Here is an 18,257-nt window from a genome sequence, read left to right as displayed (position 1 = left end):
TTTAGAAAGTCAATGCACTGTAAATTCACTTCACCGTGGTAGCAACCCTTGATACCACATCTTTTCCACGCGGAAAGACTAAGCGTAAACCATTGTCCACATCGAGATTCTGAAAATAGAGTTGACCTTCGTGCCTCTCTTTACTCCGTTCCCCTCTGTATAAAGTTTACTCGTGGCTTGAGGTCTGTACATTGTTAGTATCGTTCGAAAGCTTATATTCTGCACGTTGTAGTATAATACAGGAAATATCTCTGAGCTTTCGTCTATTTTCAGACCTGAGACAATAAGTTGCCAAAACACGATTTTAGCAAAATATACTTCAATCCATTTCGGTTAACAGGCTTCGTCACTACATAGCGCATGTTATTTTCTGTAGCCACTAAAACATATTTTGCGTTCCTTTCTTCAATCGGAAATGGCCCTAGGATGTCAAGAATCTATGACTCGATGTAATATTTCTTAATCAACGTACCATATCTTGAACATTTGAAATATAATTTCATGTTTATTTGTCTTACTATAGTGACAAATAACACAGTGATTTTGAATACAGACTATACAAAATGACTTAACAAAATACTGTTTAACCTCAGCTGTATTTCATACACTGGCGTCTCTGGCACGTAAAATTTGGGGGGGGGGCATCAAAGAAAGTGATTTAAATGGTACTACCCAACCCACCCTACACTACATGAAATATAGTATCAAGTGTAGATTCATTTCTTTCTCTAGTCACCGTTTTCTTTCTTCGATTCCGTTTATTACCTCTCTGCTTACCTCCACGGACCCTCTGAGAACTCTGAACTCTGTTACAATCGTTTCACAGCCTGAATATTATATTCGAAATACGTAGAATTAGTATTATTTATACGTTATTCTGTTGTTAGTAAATAAATTAAGTTAGAATAAAATATTTAATATTTTGTACTTCAAAATATTGGGGGGACGCGTCCTCCTCGTCCCCCCCAGAGACGCCCGTGATTTCTTATAAATTACATAAGTTTCTAGGAATGGTATTGGAGCGAGATGATACGAGATTTTACGCAGTTTTGGTCTCATCTCAATTAATAAATAGCTGTCTCGATCTCGATCTCATCTCGAGTCAAAAATCCTTGTCTCGTTCTCTCGGTCTCGTCTCGATCAACAACATATTGTCTCGATCTCGATCTCGGTCCTGAAGTCGCAGCATAGATCTCGTTTTGGTCTCATCTCGATAGTCTCGAAAGAAAATGTGTAAAAATTAAAAATGTATAAGTAGAATAACTATATAATCTATTGTTTGAACTTTTTATTTTTCCCTTAGTTCTTGTAGGTCGCGTACTCTTTCATAGCTACGTGACTAGCGCTTGTGCTACATGTAAGTACGTGTTTGCTCAGTGGGTATTGTTGTATGATTGACGTTTGCGTTTCGCGCAGGTTCTTCTTTTTCTTCAAATAAAATAGGATCTCCTTTTGGTAAGCGTGAGAAGTTTATTGAAGTTAATAAGAAAAATAGAAGTTACAAGTTCCACAACAAACAACTACAAAATCTCACTGACTGTTCTTTCAGTAAAATTATTAAAGTTCCACTTTAGATAAAGATTGGAAACACTAGATACGACGAAATACAAAAATATATGAATTCGAAGATATATATATATATTGTTCCAAGATTCTAGTTACATGTAAAGATATATGTATATAGAACTAAGATACTATTTACTATTTAATTCTCGTCCCTAAGATACAGACCGCAGAACGAAAGATGATAATATGATCGTCTATCCCTGGAATGTGCCAAACATTGTATAGTCACTAGTATATAAAACTATCGTAAGCACAAAGATCGAATCATCACATGAGTTTAGGTCGACACGTGGACGCACGTGGAGACCTATCATACAGACTTTGAAACTGGACTTAGTAATCCATGCTCTCACTGCGTGATGTACACGCGCGTACATTATCTTACTTCCTTGAAAAAGAAACCATTACAAAAGAGAGTATTTTGAAAGTACATACACTATCATCACATATGTGTGACCCTTCAGTGACCCTACATCCTGTTCTTGGCTGGCACATTATCAATAGCTTAAAGAACAAAGATTCGTCTTTTATACAATATTAACATTGACTTCAAAAATAATAATATAACAACTCTAAAATACACTAACTTATAATCGAACCCCGATCCTTTATATACACTATATACAGTGACATTCCAGGTAAGTACTGCTAAGAGGGGAGGTGCATCGAAGGTGATAAACAAAATAAGAAAAAGAAAAAGAAAAAAAATAACAGTAAATATATGTTCATACAACACCTCCCTCCTTTTTTGAATTTTCATATCAAATTGCGAATTTGGTTGCGAATTTGGATACTGAAAATTCACAGTCTGATATGAAACATTAAAAAGATTTTTTTTTTTTTTTTTACCTTTCCTTACGTAGATTAGGACTTTTCTTAGGGGGAACAGCTACCTGTAACTCATCTGTAATCTCAGTAAGTTGCTCAGCAATTTTTGACATGACTACAGGCTCAGTGGTATCTTGTTTTTGATTTATTTTGGTAATAATAAAAGGTTTAATGCATATTTGTTTACAACAACTATCATCATCAAAATACCTTTTGAAAAAGCGAAAACATTTACATCGGTAACAACAACAAAATAGTAATATTAGAGCTATCAGAACTGTACCAAAATATGAAAACCAAGAGAGATGAGTTACCTTTTCAGAATGAAGTAGTTTCCATTGTTCATCATCTATTTTCTTTTCTACTTCCTGAATTTTATGGCTTGCTACCTTTAAGTCACTAACCGAATTAATTACATGTTGAATAGGTAGGTTAATTTGCATATCTTCCAGGTATATATGAGAATTTAATATTTCACAACAATTATCAGTAAGATTTAATTTTGGAGTAAAGTCTTTACCTGTAACATTGGTTTCATACCATGTTTGTGTTTGGAGGATCGCCTTCAAACCATAAGCTTTACAATTATTATCTAGATGAATAATACCTGAATTTGTTAGAATTAAATCATAAGGTTCAAATCCATTACATAATATTGTCATTTTCTCTTCCTGTGGAGCAGCAAAAATCCACTCATTATTATTTAAGGTTACGAATATACAATGATCAATTTGTATCACATGTTTATTACAATCCATGGGAACATAATGAACATATTGTAATAATTTCATTTCACACTCTTGATTTATATGACTAGACAAGATAGGAAACGTTTGTTTACACAAAAACCAATCTTGTTTAAGAATCTTACATTTATTGAACTCAATTTCAGTCATTTTTGCGTAATATTGCTTAATTGAATCAACTAAAAGGTAAGGTTTTTCAGGTTGAATAAAAACAAACTTATTTGTTGTATTCTTTATTTTAGTGGGGAAGGGAGTTAACTTATATACTAGATAACGAATGGAATCTGTCAAAGGGAGACGAATTACATAGGCTAATATTCCATTATTGATAAACACATCTAAATTAATTATTTTCAATAACAAGTAACTATTCCTAGTACTTGTCCCAATTGGTAAAGATAACGCACTATGGAGGTCACTTTGACTAGCCTTCCAATGTTGGATTATTTGATAAGGAGTGATTATGTGAGGCTGTAATACACCTTTCTGTGCATTTAAAATTGCTTGCAAAACAATTTCATACTGATCCTTTAAATCTCTTAAATACCTTTCAACTTTTGCGATATGTTCATTTATTGTATACTTTAAATTTAAATCCAAAAATGCTTCATTTAAATGTCTCTCTCTTTTTGATATCTCTTTACTTATATGCTCTAAACCTTGACTCAAAATATTTTCGTTAGTCTCCACTGTGTGAAGAGTTTTATTAATACCTTGTAGGGTAGATTTAACAATAGTCATCTGCTCTTTACTCAATTTCAAGAAATCTAACTGTTCTTTTTCTAATTTATTGATTTTTTGAGTGTAATAATTGGCATCTTCATCGTCCAAGGTGCCAAATAGAAATTTAGCAAGGTGACCAATACCATCTATTAACCCTCGTTTTCTTCTACTTTCTTGCGAAGAAATTTTTGTTACTTCTTTTATTATTTCCTTAACCTCTTTGATATCAGATACCTTAGTCAAAACTTGATTTACGAACACTGTAGCACAACTTGTTTTATTTGATTTCACCACTGAGTGTCTACACAGGTTTTGTGTCCTATCTACGTAAGTTTCCAAGTTACGAAAGCTTATATCTAGCTTAGTTAAGTTAACGTAAGAGACCAATTGCCAGTAAGTATTATATAACTGAACCTCTCCTAAAGAGTCATAATAAATACCTGCCGTATTTTCAAATTTCTTTATGCGTGCTCCAAGCTCTAGACTACTACATATAAGAGAAACCAGTAGAATAGCTTTAAGTCCTATCATTTTGAACAATCCTGTAAATATAGAAACGTTATTTTACTTTCCTTACTTTTTTTTTTTTTTTTTTTTTTTTTTTTTTTTTTTACAAGATAACATGAAGAATTTGAGTTACTTAATAATACATCTTTAATCTATTGGCATGCACAGTCATTTCTTGTTTGCCAACCTTTAAGGTACAGTTTACACCTTTTGTTCGGATTATATCGTACGGTCCGCGCCAGAGACTGTCAAGTTTCTTTGATCTGCCGCGGCGGACTGACTCATCATATAATAACACTTTATCTCCTTTCTGAAAAATGCATTCGTTTTCGTTTCTGTCATAATATTCTTTACTTTTCTCCTTTTTGTCAATGAGGTTTGCTCTAGCTAATCCGTGCATCTCCTGCAATTTGTGTTTCAACTGTTTTACATAGTCATCGTAATTGTATACAACTTCAGAGGGTTTTCTTTGTAATACACCTGGTACATTTACAGGTTTCCCGAATAACAGTTCGAAGGGAGTGTATTGAGTGGAACTATGAGGAGTGGTATTATAACAGAAAGTAGCATATGATGCTAATTCGTCCCAATTATTCTGATTTTCTGCCACATAACATCGCAAGAAAAATTTTAAAGACTGATGGAATTTTTCTATACCACCATTCGATGCCGGATGGTATGGGGTTGTATGTAGTTTTTCTATTTGTAACAATTTACAAATACGCGTGAAGACATCGCTTAAGAAATTACTTCCGCAATCAGACAATATACTGTGTGGAATGCCAAATTTTAGCACTACATTCTCGACAAAGGCTTTGCTGATTGTATCAGCATCTTGAGAAGGGATGGGAATTGCAATAACAAATTTTGAAAGGTTATCTTGTACAGTCAATAAATATTTGTTTCTGTGTTCTAAAGTTTCTGGGAGAGGCCCGACTAAATCTAAAGAGACCTTTTCAAAAACTGTACTGGGCGTGTCAGTTATTACCATCTTCATTTTTACCTTTTGTTGTGTGTTTCTATTCTTTTGACATATTTCACACCCTTTTATGTAATCTTCAACATCTTCCTTCAGTTTTGGCCATTCTTTAATGTCAATATTATTTAAAGAAAGGTACTTCCTAATCTTTTCATAACACCTATTCATTCCTATATGTCCACCTAGAATTTGAGTATGAAACTCTTCTAAAATTTTGTTTTTCGTTTCTAAGTCTAAAGCTTCAGCTTTTTCTTTCTGTTGTGAATCACAATTTGATACCCTATCTTCTTCTTCAATAACATCTAAAGAATACATTCGTGACAAGGCGTCAGAATTTGTATTTAAGCTTCCTTTCTTATACACAATTTCGTATTGATATTCCTCTAAAAGTATTCTCCATTTTAAAAGTCTAGATGTCGGATTTTGTACTCTAAAAACCCACGTTAGTGGCTTGCAATCTGTGACAAAAGTTACTTTTGTTCCGTAAATGTACGGTCTAAAAACTTTGCTAGCCCACACTAGAGCCGCCAGTTCCCGTTCAGTCGCTGAGTACGATCTCTCTGCTTTATTGAAAACTCTACTAGCATACGCAATTGGAAGATCTTTGTTTATTTCACCCTGTGAGAGAATAGCTCCGCAGGCAAATGCCGAAGCATCCGATGTGATTATAAAAGGCTTTTTAAAATCAGGATACTGCAAAATTGGAGGAGTTGTCAATTTCTCTTTAAGAGAATCAAATGCAACTTGTTGTTTCACTCCCCAAGAAAACTGGACGTCTTCTTTTAATAAGGACGTTAAGGGTAAAGCAATTTTACTGTAGTCTTTTAGAAATTTCCTATAATATCCAGTAAGTCCTAGAAATCCCTTAATTTGTTTCTTATTCTGAGGAACAGGAAAGTTCTGAACTTTCTCCACTAATCTTGGATCTGGTTTTACTCCGTTAGGTGTAATGACATGTCCTAAGTATGTTAATTCTGGCTTCAAAAATTCAGTCTTATCTACACTTAACTGCAGGTTGCTTTTGCGAAATCTTTGCAAAATCTCACGTAATCTACTATTATGCTCTTCTAAAGAACTAGAGAAGACCACTAAATCATCCAGGTAGATGAAACAACTCGTACCTGTCAGCCCTGCTAACACTGTATTCATCAATCTTTGAAAAGTGGCCGGTGCTGTCGCCAGACCGAAAGCAAGTCGCTTGAATTGATAATGATTTTCAGGTGTACTGAATGCCGTTATAGGTCTATCCTTTTCCCTAATATAGCATTGATGGTACCCACTATGGAGATCTAAACTGGAAAAGTAACGCGCATTGGCTAAATTACTCAAAATGTCGTCTATGTTAGGTAACGGAAAGGACGAATGGACACATAGATCATTGACAGATCGATAATCGACTATTAGTCTATATTTCTGTTTTCCTGATGCATCGAGTTTCTTTGGAATAAGGAAAATAGAACTGTTCCAAGGAGAAGTTGAAACTTCTATAATGTCTTGTTTTAACAACTCTTCTATTTGTCTATTTAATTCTTCCTTATGACATTCTGGCACTCGGTAATTCTTTTTGTTAACAATTTTGCCTACATGTTTAGGATCAATAATAATTTCATGTTCAAGAACATTTGTAGCAGTTAGTTTGTCTCCTGGTAGAAAGAAAACATCATTGAATTCATCGCAAAGTTCAAGTATACTTTCTTTTTCTTTGGGTGGTAAATGACCTAGCCTTAAAAGCTTATGAAGTAATTTTAAACGCTCAGTTAAACTGTCTGAATTTGACTTTTGTGGGACCCTGTCTTTTTCACACTGAATATTTAAAACATGGTTTTCTTCTAATTTCTCTAAGTCTATCGGATCTAAAGTTATATTCTCTACTGAAGAATTCACATTTAACACACTAGCTATACATTTATTTTCTTTCGCTACTGTCAAACAAGAAGAAAGAAAAACACCCGGTTTAATCTCTCGTTTTTCTACAATTCCAATTCCTGTGCTGTTTGTGGGAACAAAAACTAACTTCTCGCATCGAGCTGGAATACTATATGTCAACGGTAGTATAAGCTTATCGCTGCCCTTAAGGTCAAGTTTCTGGCAAGCATGTGTTGACAAGGGAGGAGGAGGGGGAGGATGGAATTCTAGCAAACAATTTTTTTGTTTCATAAAATCACGACCAAGAATGTGTCTGCCTTTTGATAAGCATCCTTCCGAAATAACGTGAAATTTATGTGAGAATTCTACTCCTTTTATCACTAACGTTAGATAAATAGTACCTAGTGACCTAGTTTTAACATTGTTTAATCCTTTCAATGTCACAGTTTGTGTTGTATCTATATTCTTTCTAAAACTGCATGGAAGTGCATGGATTTGCCAAAGACTTAAGTCACTGCCTGTATCTAAGAGAAAAGTTGCATCAACATGCAATTCTTTAATGAATGCCGTAATAGTACCTTCTTCTTGATTTGTTACTATGCAACCCTTCATGTTATCTGAGATGCAAACAGGTTGCTTATTTACATCCATTTGCGGTTTCCCTGACCATTACAACTTGAGCACATCTGACTACTGCAGGCTTTTACATCATTAAAATGCAGAGAACTTTGTTCTTTATCACAAATTCTCTCATTTCCACTAGTATTTACCCTACTAGTATTTCCACTAGTATTTACTTTACTAGCAACATGCAAACAATTGCTATAACCTTCCGTGCCTCGCGCGGCGCTCTCGGAAAAATTACAATTAACCCCTCCTGTGCCTCTCGCGGCGATCTCAGGAGAATTACCATTATTACATCCTGTGCCTCTCGCGGCGATCTCAGGACAAATTTCACAAATATGTACCGTTTTCATAAACTGATTAGAAGAATTTCCTCTTTCCTTTCTTTTCTGTAATTTGCATTGAGCTTTGGTGTGACCAGGCTTATGGCATAGGTAACATACTAATTCTTTCTTTTGAGCTTTCTTACTATTTACATTTGGAAAGGGGAGAGAAGTGTGGGAAGTGATCTGTGTTTCTTCTTCTAGAGCGAGTTCGATAATATATCCTAAGGATGTATCATCATCGCTTTTGGATCTTACAATCATCTGAATTCTGTCATTTGTTAGCCCCTGAATAAAACTTGCTTTAGCTAAAATTTCAACAAGTGCTATAGCTCCTGGCAATTTAGATGCATCTATAACACGAGCAACGGCTTCGCGTAATTGACTTTGAAGAGTGTCTACTTTACTTGCCCATGATGCAATTGAATCAGATTTGGTTTGTCTAGCACTAAAAAGCTGGCATGCATAAAAATCAATAGTTCGTCTAATGGAATAATTTTCTATTAATATTTGTTTAACAGCTTCCCAAGTAGTAGTGGTTTTTCTAACTAATAACTTAGATCTAGCATCCCCAGTTATTTTTGCTTTAACAAATTTCAAAAGGGTACTATGCTTAGCTGGGTCAACCAATTCAAAAGCAGCATCTACATTAGACAGAAATTCTTCTAATGCTTCTCTTTTTCCCGAAAATGGTACCGAAATTAACTTTAGTGCTTCTGACACACTACAATACTCTACTTCTGTATCAGAAGAATCAGCACTACCACTGGTAGCCATTGGCAATTAGTACTTACGTTAAACTATACAATTTAAATTTACAAAAATTTTGTTAGCGACAATACCTTTCTTACACCTTCTGTTTTGCCAAGTATTCCCAAGATTAAACGAATGAAATATTTTAATCCTTCCCTAGAGGAACGGTGAATACTAAAGCCTTCTATCCTAGACTGTTCTTGTCTTGATTTTACGTTATTCACTTCACAAGTAAACAACAACCGCGGTGACCAAAGAACAAATCTTTTCTAGCTCCAGGCGTAACACTTGAAAATTTTGGAAGTTCAAACAAGCAATGAAAATTGTAACCAACCTTGAATTTCCTGTGATGGGGGGTGCTGCTGGCGTCGATCCTGGTACTTTCCTGATGTTGGTTTAAAGATGAGGCCTCTGGATTTCCACAAGATCTCGGCTTGGAATGTTGCTCAACTGGGACCAGCCACACTTGAGAATGGTACTGCTTACTGGATCTCTGGAACTGGATGCAATAAAACTGGAACACTGGAACGGTGTGTACGCCGAGGTATCCGCTACACCTTGAACAGGCAAGCTTCTTGCACTCACAGTAAAAAAGGTATTCTCGACGAAGTGCGGTCTGTATCTGGACGTAACGATATTTTAAAACGTATCAGCTTCGTGTCGAAGAACGAACTCTGACTACAATGATGAATGTTCAACTTGGTAACTGTGGAACGTGCACTGGAATCGAACTTCGTGTACTTCGGTTGAGATCCTGCCTAGCTGCCACCACTTTATTTTCCTGTTGTATGATTGACGTTTGCGTTTCGCGCAGGTTCTTCTTTTTCTTCAAATAAAATAGGATCTCCTTTTGGTAAGCGTGAGAAGTTTATTGAAGTTAATAAGAAAAATAGAAGTTACAAGTTCCACAACAAACAACTACAAAATCTCACTGACTGTTCTTTCAGTAAAATTATTAAAGTTCCACTTTAGATAAAGATTGGAAACACTAGATACGACGAAATACAAAAATATATGAATTCGAAGATATATATATATATTGTTCCAAGATTCTAGTTACATGTAAAGATATATGTATATAGAACTAAGATACTATTTACTATTTAATTCTCGTCCCTAAGATACAGACCGCAGAACGAAAGATGATAATATGATCGTCTATCCCTGGAATGTGCCAAACATTGTATAGTCACTAGTATATAAAACTATCGTAAGCACAAAGATCGAATCATCACATGAGTTTAGGTCGACACGTGGACGCACGTGGAGACCTATCATACAGACTTTGAAACTGGACTTAGTAATCCATGCTCTCACTGCGTGATGTACACGCGCGTACATTATCTTACTTCCTTGAAAAAGAAACCATTACAAAAGAGAGTATTTTGAAAGTACATACACTATCATCACATATGTGTGACCCTTCAGTGACCCTACATCCTGTTCTTGGCTGGCACATTATCAATAGCTTAAAGAACAAAGATTCGTCTTTTATACAATATTAACATTGACTTCAAAAATAATAATATAACAACTCTAAAATACACTAACTTATAATCGAACCCCGATCCTTTATATACACTATATACAGTGACATTCCAGGTAAGTACTGCTAAGAGGGGAGGTGCATCGAAGGTGATAAACAAAATAAGAAAAAGAAAAAGAAAAAAAATAACAGTAAATATATGTTCATACAACAGTATATCAAGATTTGAAGAAAAAGAAGACCATATTTTGTACCCTTCCTGTTGAATCAGTGTTACTTAATCGCGCATACAAGATAATGCAGCTGATAGCAGTAAGAGTGTATTTAAGTGGGCCGAAATTCAAATTTTATGATTTCTCAATTATTGTCCGTTACATTCTTCTTTGACTGATGTGTTCACCACAGAAAATCTGGCGCATTTCTTAATGCACATCAGTTCTTGCCATGGAGGTATAAAGTTCTACCACAATTGTCCCTGATACTGTACCTTCTACTTTCATGTATTTGTTCTGAACTACAACTATTGAATTAAAGATGGACATTAAGGGATATTGCAGAGCAAACATAAGGATACGTTTCCTTCTTCCCTGGATATGGAAAAGTTTGTTTCTTTTAATAATGTGCTAAATATTTCTGCAACATAGAATCCACAATTTCACAACAGATATCGGGATTGTATCTCTCAAAATACAGTCTGAGCACAGATAAATATACAGAGAAAAACAGAATTATTCGCTTTTATGGCTCAGTAAAATAATTTTTAGAACTACTGTATTTGTTACACATTTAAAACTAATGTAAAATGATGGTTAATAGCTCGAACTAATCCTCCAGCTTAATTTGGCACTCTTTCTCATTCTATGATCTTACACTATCCTATTCCAAAATTTGTACTCCTATTCTTCTCCAATCTGAAGATATTAATTTTAGTTTTAACCATTTCGTGGGCTATTTTTTTCTAGAAGTGATAGAATGATATATCTTCTATGTTATGGGACACACTAAAAAAAATCATTGTTTAGATGCAATTCTCATTCCTGAGATGAAAGAAACTCATGGTTGTAATGGCAATAGCTCTTGTCAGTGAAGAAAATAAGAGCACACTTAGGCTCCTTTGGCAGGAAGTGTACTTACCATTGCCCACGAAAAGGTTAAAGAAAAGTTTTTATCATGTGCACATTTTAAAACACATTCTTCCCTACGTAATTCCTGAATTGTGTGGGAAAATATGGAGAGGTTGAAATCTCACGTGTTCACTATACAAAATTATGTTTCTGAACATGTTGGCAGCATTATCTTTGAGTAATGAAAATGACTGGAAAGGGAATAAAATATATTGAATCTCAACTCAAATAAAAAAAAGGTTATCTTTACACACCAGGTGATCAGAGGTGGCATTTGCTCCCCTTTTTCCCGTATACACGCCCATTACTATGGTCACCCAAGGGAAATTGTTTCACTATTTTATATGTAATGTAACTTGGTGTAAAGATATTTTTGTTCCCAATATCTGAGACAAAATCGAGGCTTTTGAGTTTAGACTTTAGTTTCCCCTCGGTATATTATCGAATTACAAGTGTTTGTCTCGATTTCGGTCTCGCCAAGAATAATTCTTGGTATTTTTAGACTCAGTTTCGTCTCGATTTACAAATGTCGGTCCCGATCTCGTTCTCATATCAAAATTTCAAAATTAGTCTAGACGAGAGTAACCATTCCTACAATTTTCACAGGTTCGTTCGATTAAATTTTGATGATCTCTCATAAGAAAAGCATATCTTTTTTATTTTTGTCATTATCATGAGTTTATACTCTCACAGACCTTGCAGTTATCTTTCAGTACAATGCTTTCACACACACATACAACAAGAAAGAAAAAATTAAAGATTTAGTAAGAAAAAAGAGCAAGTTAAGTATTTTTTAGAAGTAGCAGCTTCATACTACAAAGGGCACTAGGAAAGTTTTGCAATAAAACAGAATGAATCATCACAGGAATTTGCAACTTAGCACGTGTTTAAACATGTCCAAACCTGCACTGCAGCAGCTTTAGTCATTGTATTAGTGTTAGTTGAGTTTCAGCTGTGAAAAGAGGGGGAGATGTCGTGATCAAAAACTGAATACCGGGCAATTTTGCGCTACAGTTTTGCACGTGGTTTAAGTGTGTATGAGTGTTTAGAAGAAAAGACTCCTGTGCTTGGAGAGGATTATCCTCATCGTACAACGATATTTAGGTGGTACCGAGAGTTTCAAAAAGGAAATTTCAGCCTTGAGGACCAAGGTCAGGTCGGCCATCTTCTGGACTGAACAAAATATTGCTGTAGTAGGAAAAATGCTTGAGACAGATAGACGGGTTACATACCATCAAATAGAGGTATGCTTGGGCATTAATACACCAACAGTTCATGCAATGCTCCACGATCACCTTCGACCTAGAAAGCTTTGTACCCTTTGGATACCACATGACTAGACCGACGAGCAGATGGCACACCATGTTTCATGGTTCCGTGAAATGTTGAAAAAATTCAAAAATGGAAAATCTTCCTCTGTGAACAGTATTGTGACAGGTGACGAAACTTGGCTCTATTACTATCACGTCCCGACCAAGGCTGAAAACAAAATGTAGACATTCGAAGATAAGGAGACCCCCGTGGCTGTTCGGAAGCCCACATCAGTGAAGAAGAGAATGGTGGCGGTATTTTTAGTGTGCGAGGAATTGTCGAGCGAGCTGTCTTAGAAACACAGAAGATAATCACAGGGAAGTGGTATACTGAGGAGTGTCTGCCTAAAGTTCTTACAGCTCTAAAACAGTTGCGCCCAATCTCAAGAATGGACACGTGGTTTCTTCACCACACTAACGCTCCAGCGCACCGTTTCAAATGTTTGCTCAGAGTATTTGGCCAGCAGTGGACTGAAACGGTTGGAGTACCCTTCGTACAGTCCAGATCTCGCTCCCTGTGAGTTCCCGCTGTTCCTCCATGTGAAGACCAGACTGAAAGGAAGGCGTTTCGACGACTGGTTTCGAAGAACGGAAAAATGTGTAATGTGTAGTGGAAACTACTTTGAAAACGTAGAAGGAATAAGGTCGTATTGCAAAACTTATTAATATGTATGAATATGTTTCTTCGTTTCCGGGTCTATCCAGGTGCAGGTCTCTCCAGGTCACCAGGTCACAGATCTGTATAGGTCAGGTTGCATCACTCTGGATCAAGGGTGCGTTGAGTCAAAAGTCATGAATTTCGTAACTTGTTCTAAAATTGAACGTACACTCATGTCCAAAATGATTGTCGCATAACTATAACTGTCTTCTTGTAAGAACATAATATGATAATGATTTTGCAGAGTACTTTTAATACTGATACTACCTGCATAATCGGGAAATGTTGCTAAATGGAGTGTTACACCTATGGTAATTGTTTGTGTTGGATGCTGCATTGTACACTTTAGCCGTATCGTTCACTTACAACGTTTGGCTTACCAGTTAGGCTTAACGACATATAAATTTTCCCACATATATAGCATCCCACTAAAACCAATCATTACCAAATTGTAAATACGAATGTATGCTTTTATACAATCTATAATTTCATTAGAAACTGTTACAAAAAAAAAAAAAAACATATTTATAAAATATAGAACTATGAACAAATACTTCCAGCAAAAAGTATGTAATCTGAATTTAAGAACAATCCACATGATACACTTTTCATTTTGTCTCCTTTTAAACATCTTTTTACCTTGTCATGTGCAGGTACTGATTACAGCACTTTACCACAACATGGAGAAGAAAGTTTTATTTTCGTTTTATTGTTCTTATTTACTGCTCTTTTGACATGAAATTTTCCACATACATGTCTTCGCGGATTATACACATACTAACATTATAAGAAATACCGGACGAATTCGTTTTCAAATTATATTCCTAACTACCTAACTAACTAACTCTATGGCTTATGGAACCTGGAGGTTCAATGCAGAGTTCACAAAAACTCTCCACCGACTTCTATCCTCAGTCAACCGGATCCAGTTTCTACTTTCTATTCCTATTTCTGCGAGATCCATCTTAATTATGTAGTTCCTCATTATGAAGTTTCCGCCATTCTCCATTCCCGTTCCTCGATAATTATTACAGTCAGTTTTGTGGCCTTTGTTGTGAATTCGAACAATGATTAATTCTTTCCACTCTTGTGGCAATTCTTTCTCGTTCCAGATAAGAAGAATGAGTTTGTGTATCTTGTTCCACAATTTTTCACTTCCAGCTAGAATTAACTCAGCCGGAATTTCGTCTTCACCCGGAGATTTGTGTTTCTTTAATTTCTTATTAGCGGTTTCTATTTCTATTAGGTTAGGTTCTGGAATATACAGTTCTGCGGTGTGTATCTCCTTTTCTTCAGGCACATTAGTTTTTGGGTGCTTGTTATGCAAATCGTCAAAGAAATCTTTCCATCTCTTGAAGATGTTATCCATATCAGTGGGAACTGTTCTATCAGCTTTCTTTAATATATAAGCACGAGGTTGATAGCCTTTCTTAAATTCGTTGATTCCCTTATACATGTGCCGAATGTTTTTATTTTCACTATTATCTTCCAGTTCCTTAATTTTAGGTTTCAAAAATCGCGTTTCTTTGTTCTAAAAGTTTTGTAAGTTTCCCGGCTGATGTCTACGAAATTTTGTGTAGTTATTTTCATTCGGATTTTGTAGTCAATGTAATTTTGCCTGTTTTCTCTGCTAGTTTAATGCATTTCTAGTCGAACCATGGTTTGTTCTTACGTATTTCCGAGTGTCCCAATTTTTCTTTTGCAGAAATTTTAATGCTATCCCTTATTTCAATCCAAGTATCCTCAACAGTAGTGCATTCTGAATCTTCTAAAACTGTGAATCTATTCGAAACTTCAATCTGGTATTCCTCTCTTACCTGGCTCTCTTCTAATTTCTTTAAATTAAATATCTCCGTTTTCGGACATTGAATATTGCCTTTATTCTTCGATAATCTCTCTCTTATCGCTGCTACCAGGTATAATTCCAATTATATTCCCACAACAACATATAGACATTGACAATAATTTTGGACATGAGTTAACATACAATCTAGCCAAATAAAAGTGTCCTTCTAGACGAGTAACAACTTCACACAGTGCAAGCTAGATGTGACACAAAGGATGAGTGTTCAGAGGAAGTTTTCTTTCTTAATGTGGTATAAATATGGAAAAGACTTAAGCAGAAGCTAGTTTAACAGAAACTCGGTTAAGTTTTACAAAGATGTTAGAGGCATGTAATATACAAATAAAGTTTTGTCTTTCTGCACATCCATTGAAGATTATAGTTACTACTCGGAAACTACTCAGCTAGTAATGACACTTTTCTAAAATACTTACTTTAAGAATAAGAAATGTTACGAACTTAATTATCTTTACTCCTTGTCTCTCATAAACTCAGTCTCACTTCTTGCATTCCTACGCTGCAAATATAACCTTCCCTTCTAAAAATGGTGATTTTCTGACCTTGACCACCATGCGCTTTTAACAATCTTTTATGACTCTTCTCTTATGCGTTCTAATTAAAGTCCACTCATGCGCAGCCATAAAAGTTCCTTCATTAGACAACCACAAAATACTGAACACAGAAGACGTGGAATTCTTTTAATAAGGGTCACACATAGCAGCTCAGTAGCAGTGGAAACCTACTAGCGTACTAACTCTAACTTATAAGTAAAAAACAAAGGCGTGGCATTTAGTTCTTCTTTTGTTATTATGACACTGCGCGCAGCAGCAGACAATGAAGGGACGTGTGCCTTAAAAGAGATATTTGCACATACGCCTTCATCCCTAAAGTTTCACTTCTCATATGACACACACAAGAGCCACATATTTGACAACTTTCTGAGTTTATGTAAGATCATTTTTGTTCATACAACTTGCAAGTTGTATCCAGTTCGATATACACAGTTTGTTAATATGCAGTGGCGGATCTTGAGGGGAATCACATCGGTAAAAAGAGAACTTTTATTGCTTCAAATTAATGCTCTAATTCTTGTACAGATGTTATCTTCCCTTAGTATGAAAGAATAAAAGTTAGCAATGTAACTTAACTCAATTCCGTTTCTAAAACAATTCGTGTTATATTGTTTAAAACATGTTTGTACTCGTAACCTAATATGCTCATGTAAAGAATATTGATATATCTGTTACGAAGCTCCAGTGCGTTAGAAAATACACATGAAAAACAAAAATTAATTGATTAAAAAAAGTGGCTAGACATTTTTTTCCAGAGCAATTCATGCATGAACTAACGAACATGATTTTAACTCAGAACCTTAGCCATGCTGAGCTCGGAACTTTTGATATTGGTATATCCTATCTGGATAGCTTATTCGAACATCGCAAATTCCTATGAGAAAATTCTGAGAAAACTCCAAAATTCTAAATTCGGTTATGTTAGATGGTTTAAATACGACTCTACATGAATTTGTCTATACAGCTACCCTTAAATTTTTAGTGCTAGTTTCGTATAGTTTCTACATAAAAAAAAAAAATCGTGCATATTACTTAGCTAATAACTGAGAATCAATGCTAAGTTTAGCTTCTTTTCATATACCAGAGGCAAACTCCCGGTGCCTCCCGACGTCGCTCGATCTCGAAGTATTGCTATCTTTGACGTCTCTACTGATTCTCTAAAGACCCTAGTCCCTAGGCGAATGCAAAGCTACAAATTTCTCAGTTCAAATGTGCACTAAATTCAAATTTAATTATAATAGGAAGCTTCTCAATAAAATATTTGCTAAAACTAATTCAATGTTCCCGTCATCCAGTTATTTAATTACGAATTCCATGTTAAAAACTAATCTCCAGTACTTGCTATCAATAGACAGTAGTAACATCATACGTCCGAACTCCGCCCTCAACGACCTTGCTGTTGCTCTACAATATTTGCTATATCGAAGTGTAAATGGAAGGAATGTGCACTAGCGACGTGCTTAGCCGATAGACTCAATGAATGCTTAATGAATTCTATAGTATATAAACTCTACAAGCTCTCATGCTTTTATGAGAAGAAGAACATCCTAAGCCTTGTAAGAAGGATTCAGAAACTTTCTGTATTATAAATTACTAGCTGAAATACCCATTCTTCGCATGGGGATTGTATTTGGAAGTCAACGCCTGTGGGAGTATCACCATTCATCTCAGCGACTACGAAAACTATGGATTTGACACAAATATTGGCCATTTTGAATTATTTTTACATGTTTTGGTAACTCCCCTTCCTCCCGCATACAATGGCAGCTGAATTTGAAAGTCATTGCTAATAGAAGTGTCACCATTGGTCTCAGCGACCGCGAAAACTATGGATTTGACACTATAATATCGGACATTTTGAATCGGACATATTGACATTTTGGATTATTTTTACATATCTCGGTATCCCCTCCGGTGACCCCCGGCCAGGCCCGTAGCCAGCCCAAAAACGTAGGGTAGAAGTTATGGGGGGCCCAATTCAACCATACTATAGTTCATCGCCATATTATCGTACATTTGCAAGCCTACCGTGGAAATTTTAGGGGGGCCAGTGAAAATTTAGGGAGCACGGCCCCCTCAGACCCCCATGGATACAGGTGTGCCCTCGGCCCGCAGCCGGGTAGGGTAAATTTGTAAGTTAATGCAATCTAAGTTTCACCATTGATCTCAGTGACCGCGAAAACTATGAATTCGACACTAGTGTCAGCCATTTTCTACTACTTGTACATGTTTCAGTAAACGCTCTTCCCTGAGACAACCCTGGTTCCAAATTTAAAAAAGAAAATTCTTCGTCTTGGTCTGGGGCCTGGACCAAAGTACCCGTGACCCAAATTCGGTAACACTCGCTCC

At 35.7% G+C, this 18,257-nt stretch overlaps 2 protein-coding genes across 2 annotated transcripts in view; both read right to left on the bottom strand.

The window, feature by feature from the left end:
- Window positions 1-18,257, bottom strand: part of LOC145668452 (glycine receptor subunit alpha-2-like) — a 985,563-nt gene that overhangs the window by 42,278 nt on the left and 925,028 nt on the right. The gene's annotated exons all lie outside the window — the stretch shown is intronic.
- On the bottom strand, window positions 1,448-10,608 carry LOC145668451 (uncharacterized). Its single transcript, XM_081736331.1, has 2 exons — window positions 9,250-10,608; window positions 1,448-4,405 (listed from the first exon to the last, which is right to left on the bottom strand). The coding sequence occupies exon 2, from the start codon at window positions 4,392-4,394 to the stop codon at window positions 2,412-2,414; it is 1,983 nt and encodes a 660-aa protein (XP_081592457.1). The 5' UTR covers window positions 4,395-4,405; window positions 9,250-10,608; the 3' UTR covers window positions 1,448-2,411.

Source organism: Thermobia domestica, chromosome 13, assembly GCF_964235325.1.
Source record: "Thermobia domestica chromosome 13, izTheDome1.hap1.1, whole genome shotgun sequence".
Classification (NCBI taxonomy): Eukaryota; Metazoa; Arthropoda; class Insecta; order Zygentoma; family Lepismatidae; genus Thermobia; species Thermobia domestica.
This window is presented reverse-complemented; position numbering and strand designations above follow the sequence as displayed.

What these genes read in the sequence shown, in the direction of transcription:
- LOC145668451 (XM_081736331.1), bottom strand. Translation starts at nt 4,394, where the DNA reads ATGATAGGACTTAAAGCTATTCTACTGGTTTCTCTTATATGTAGTAGT.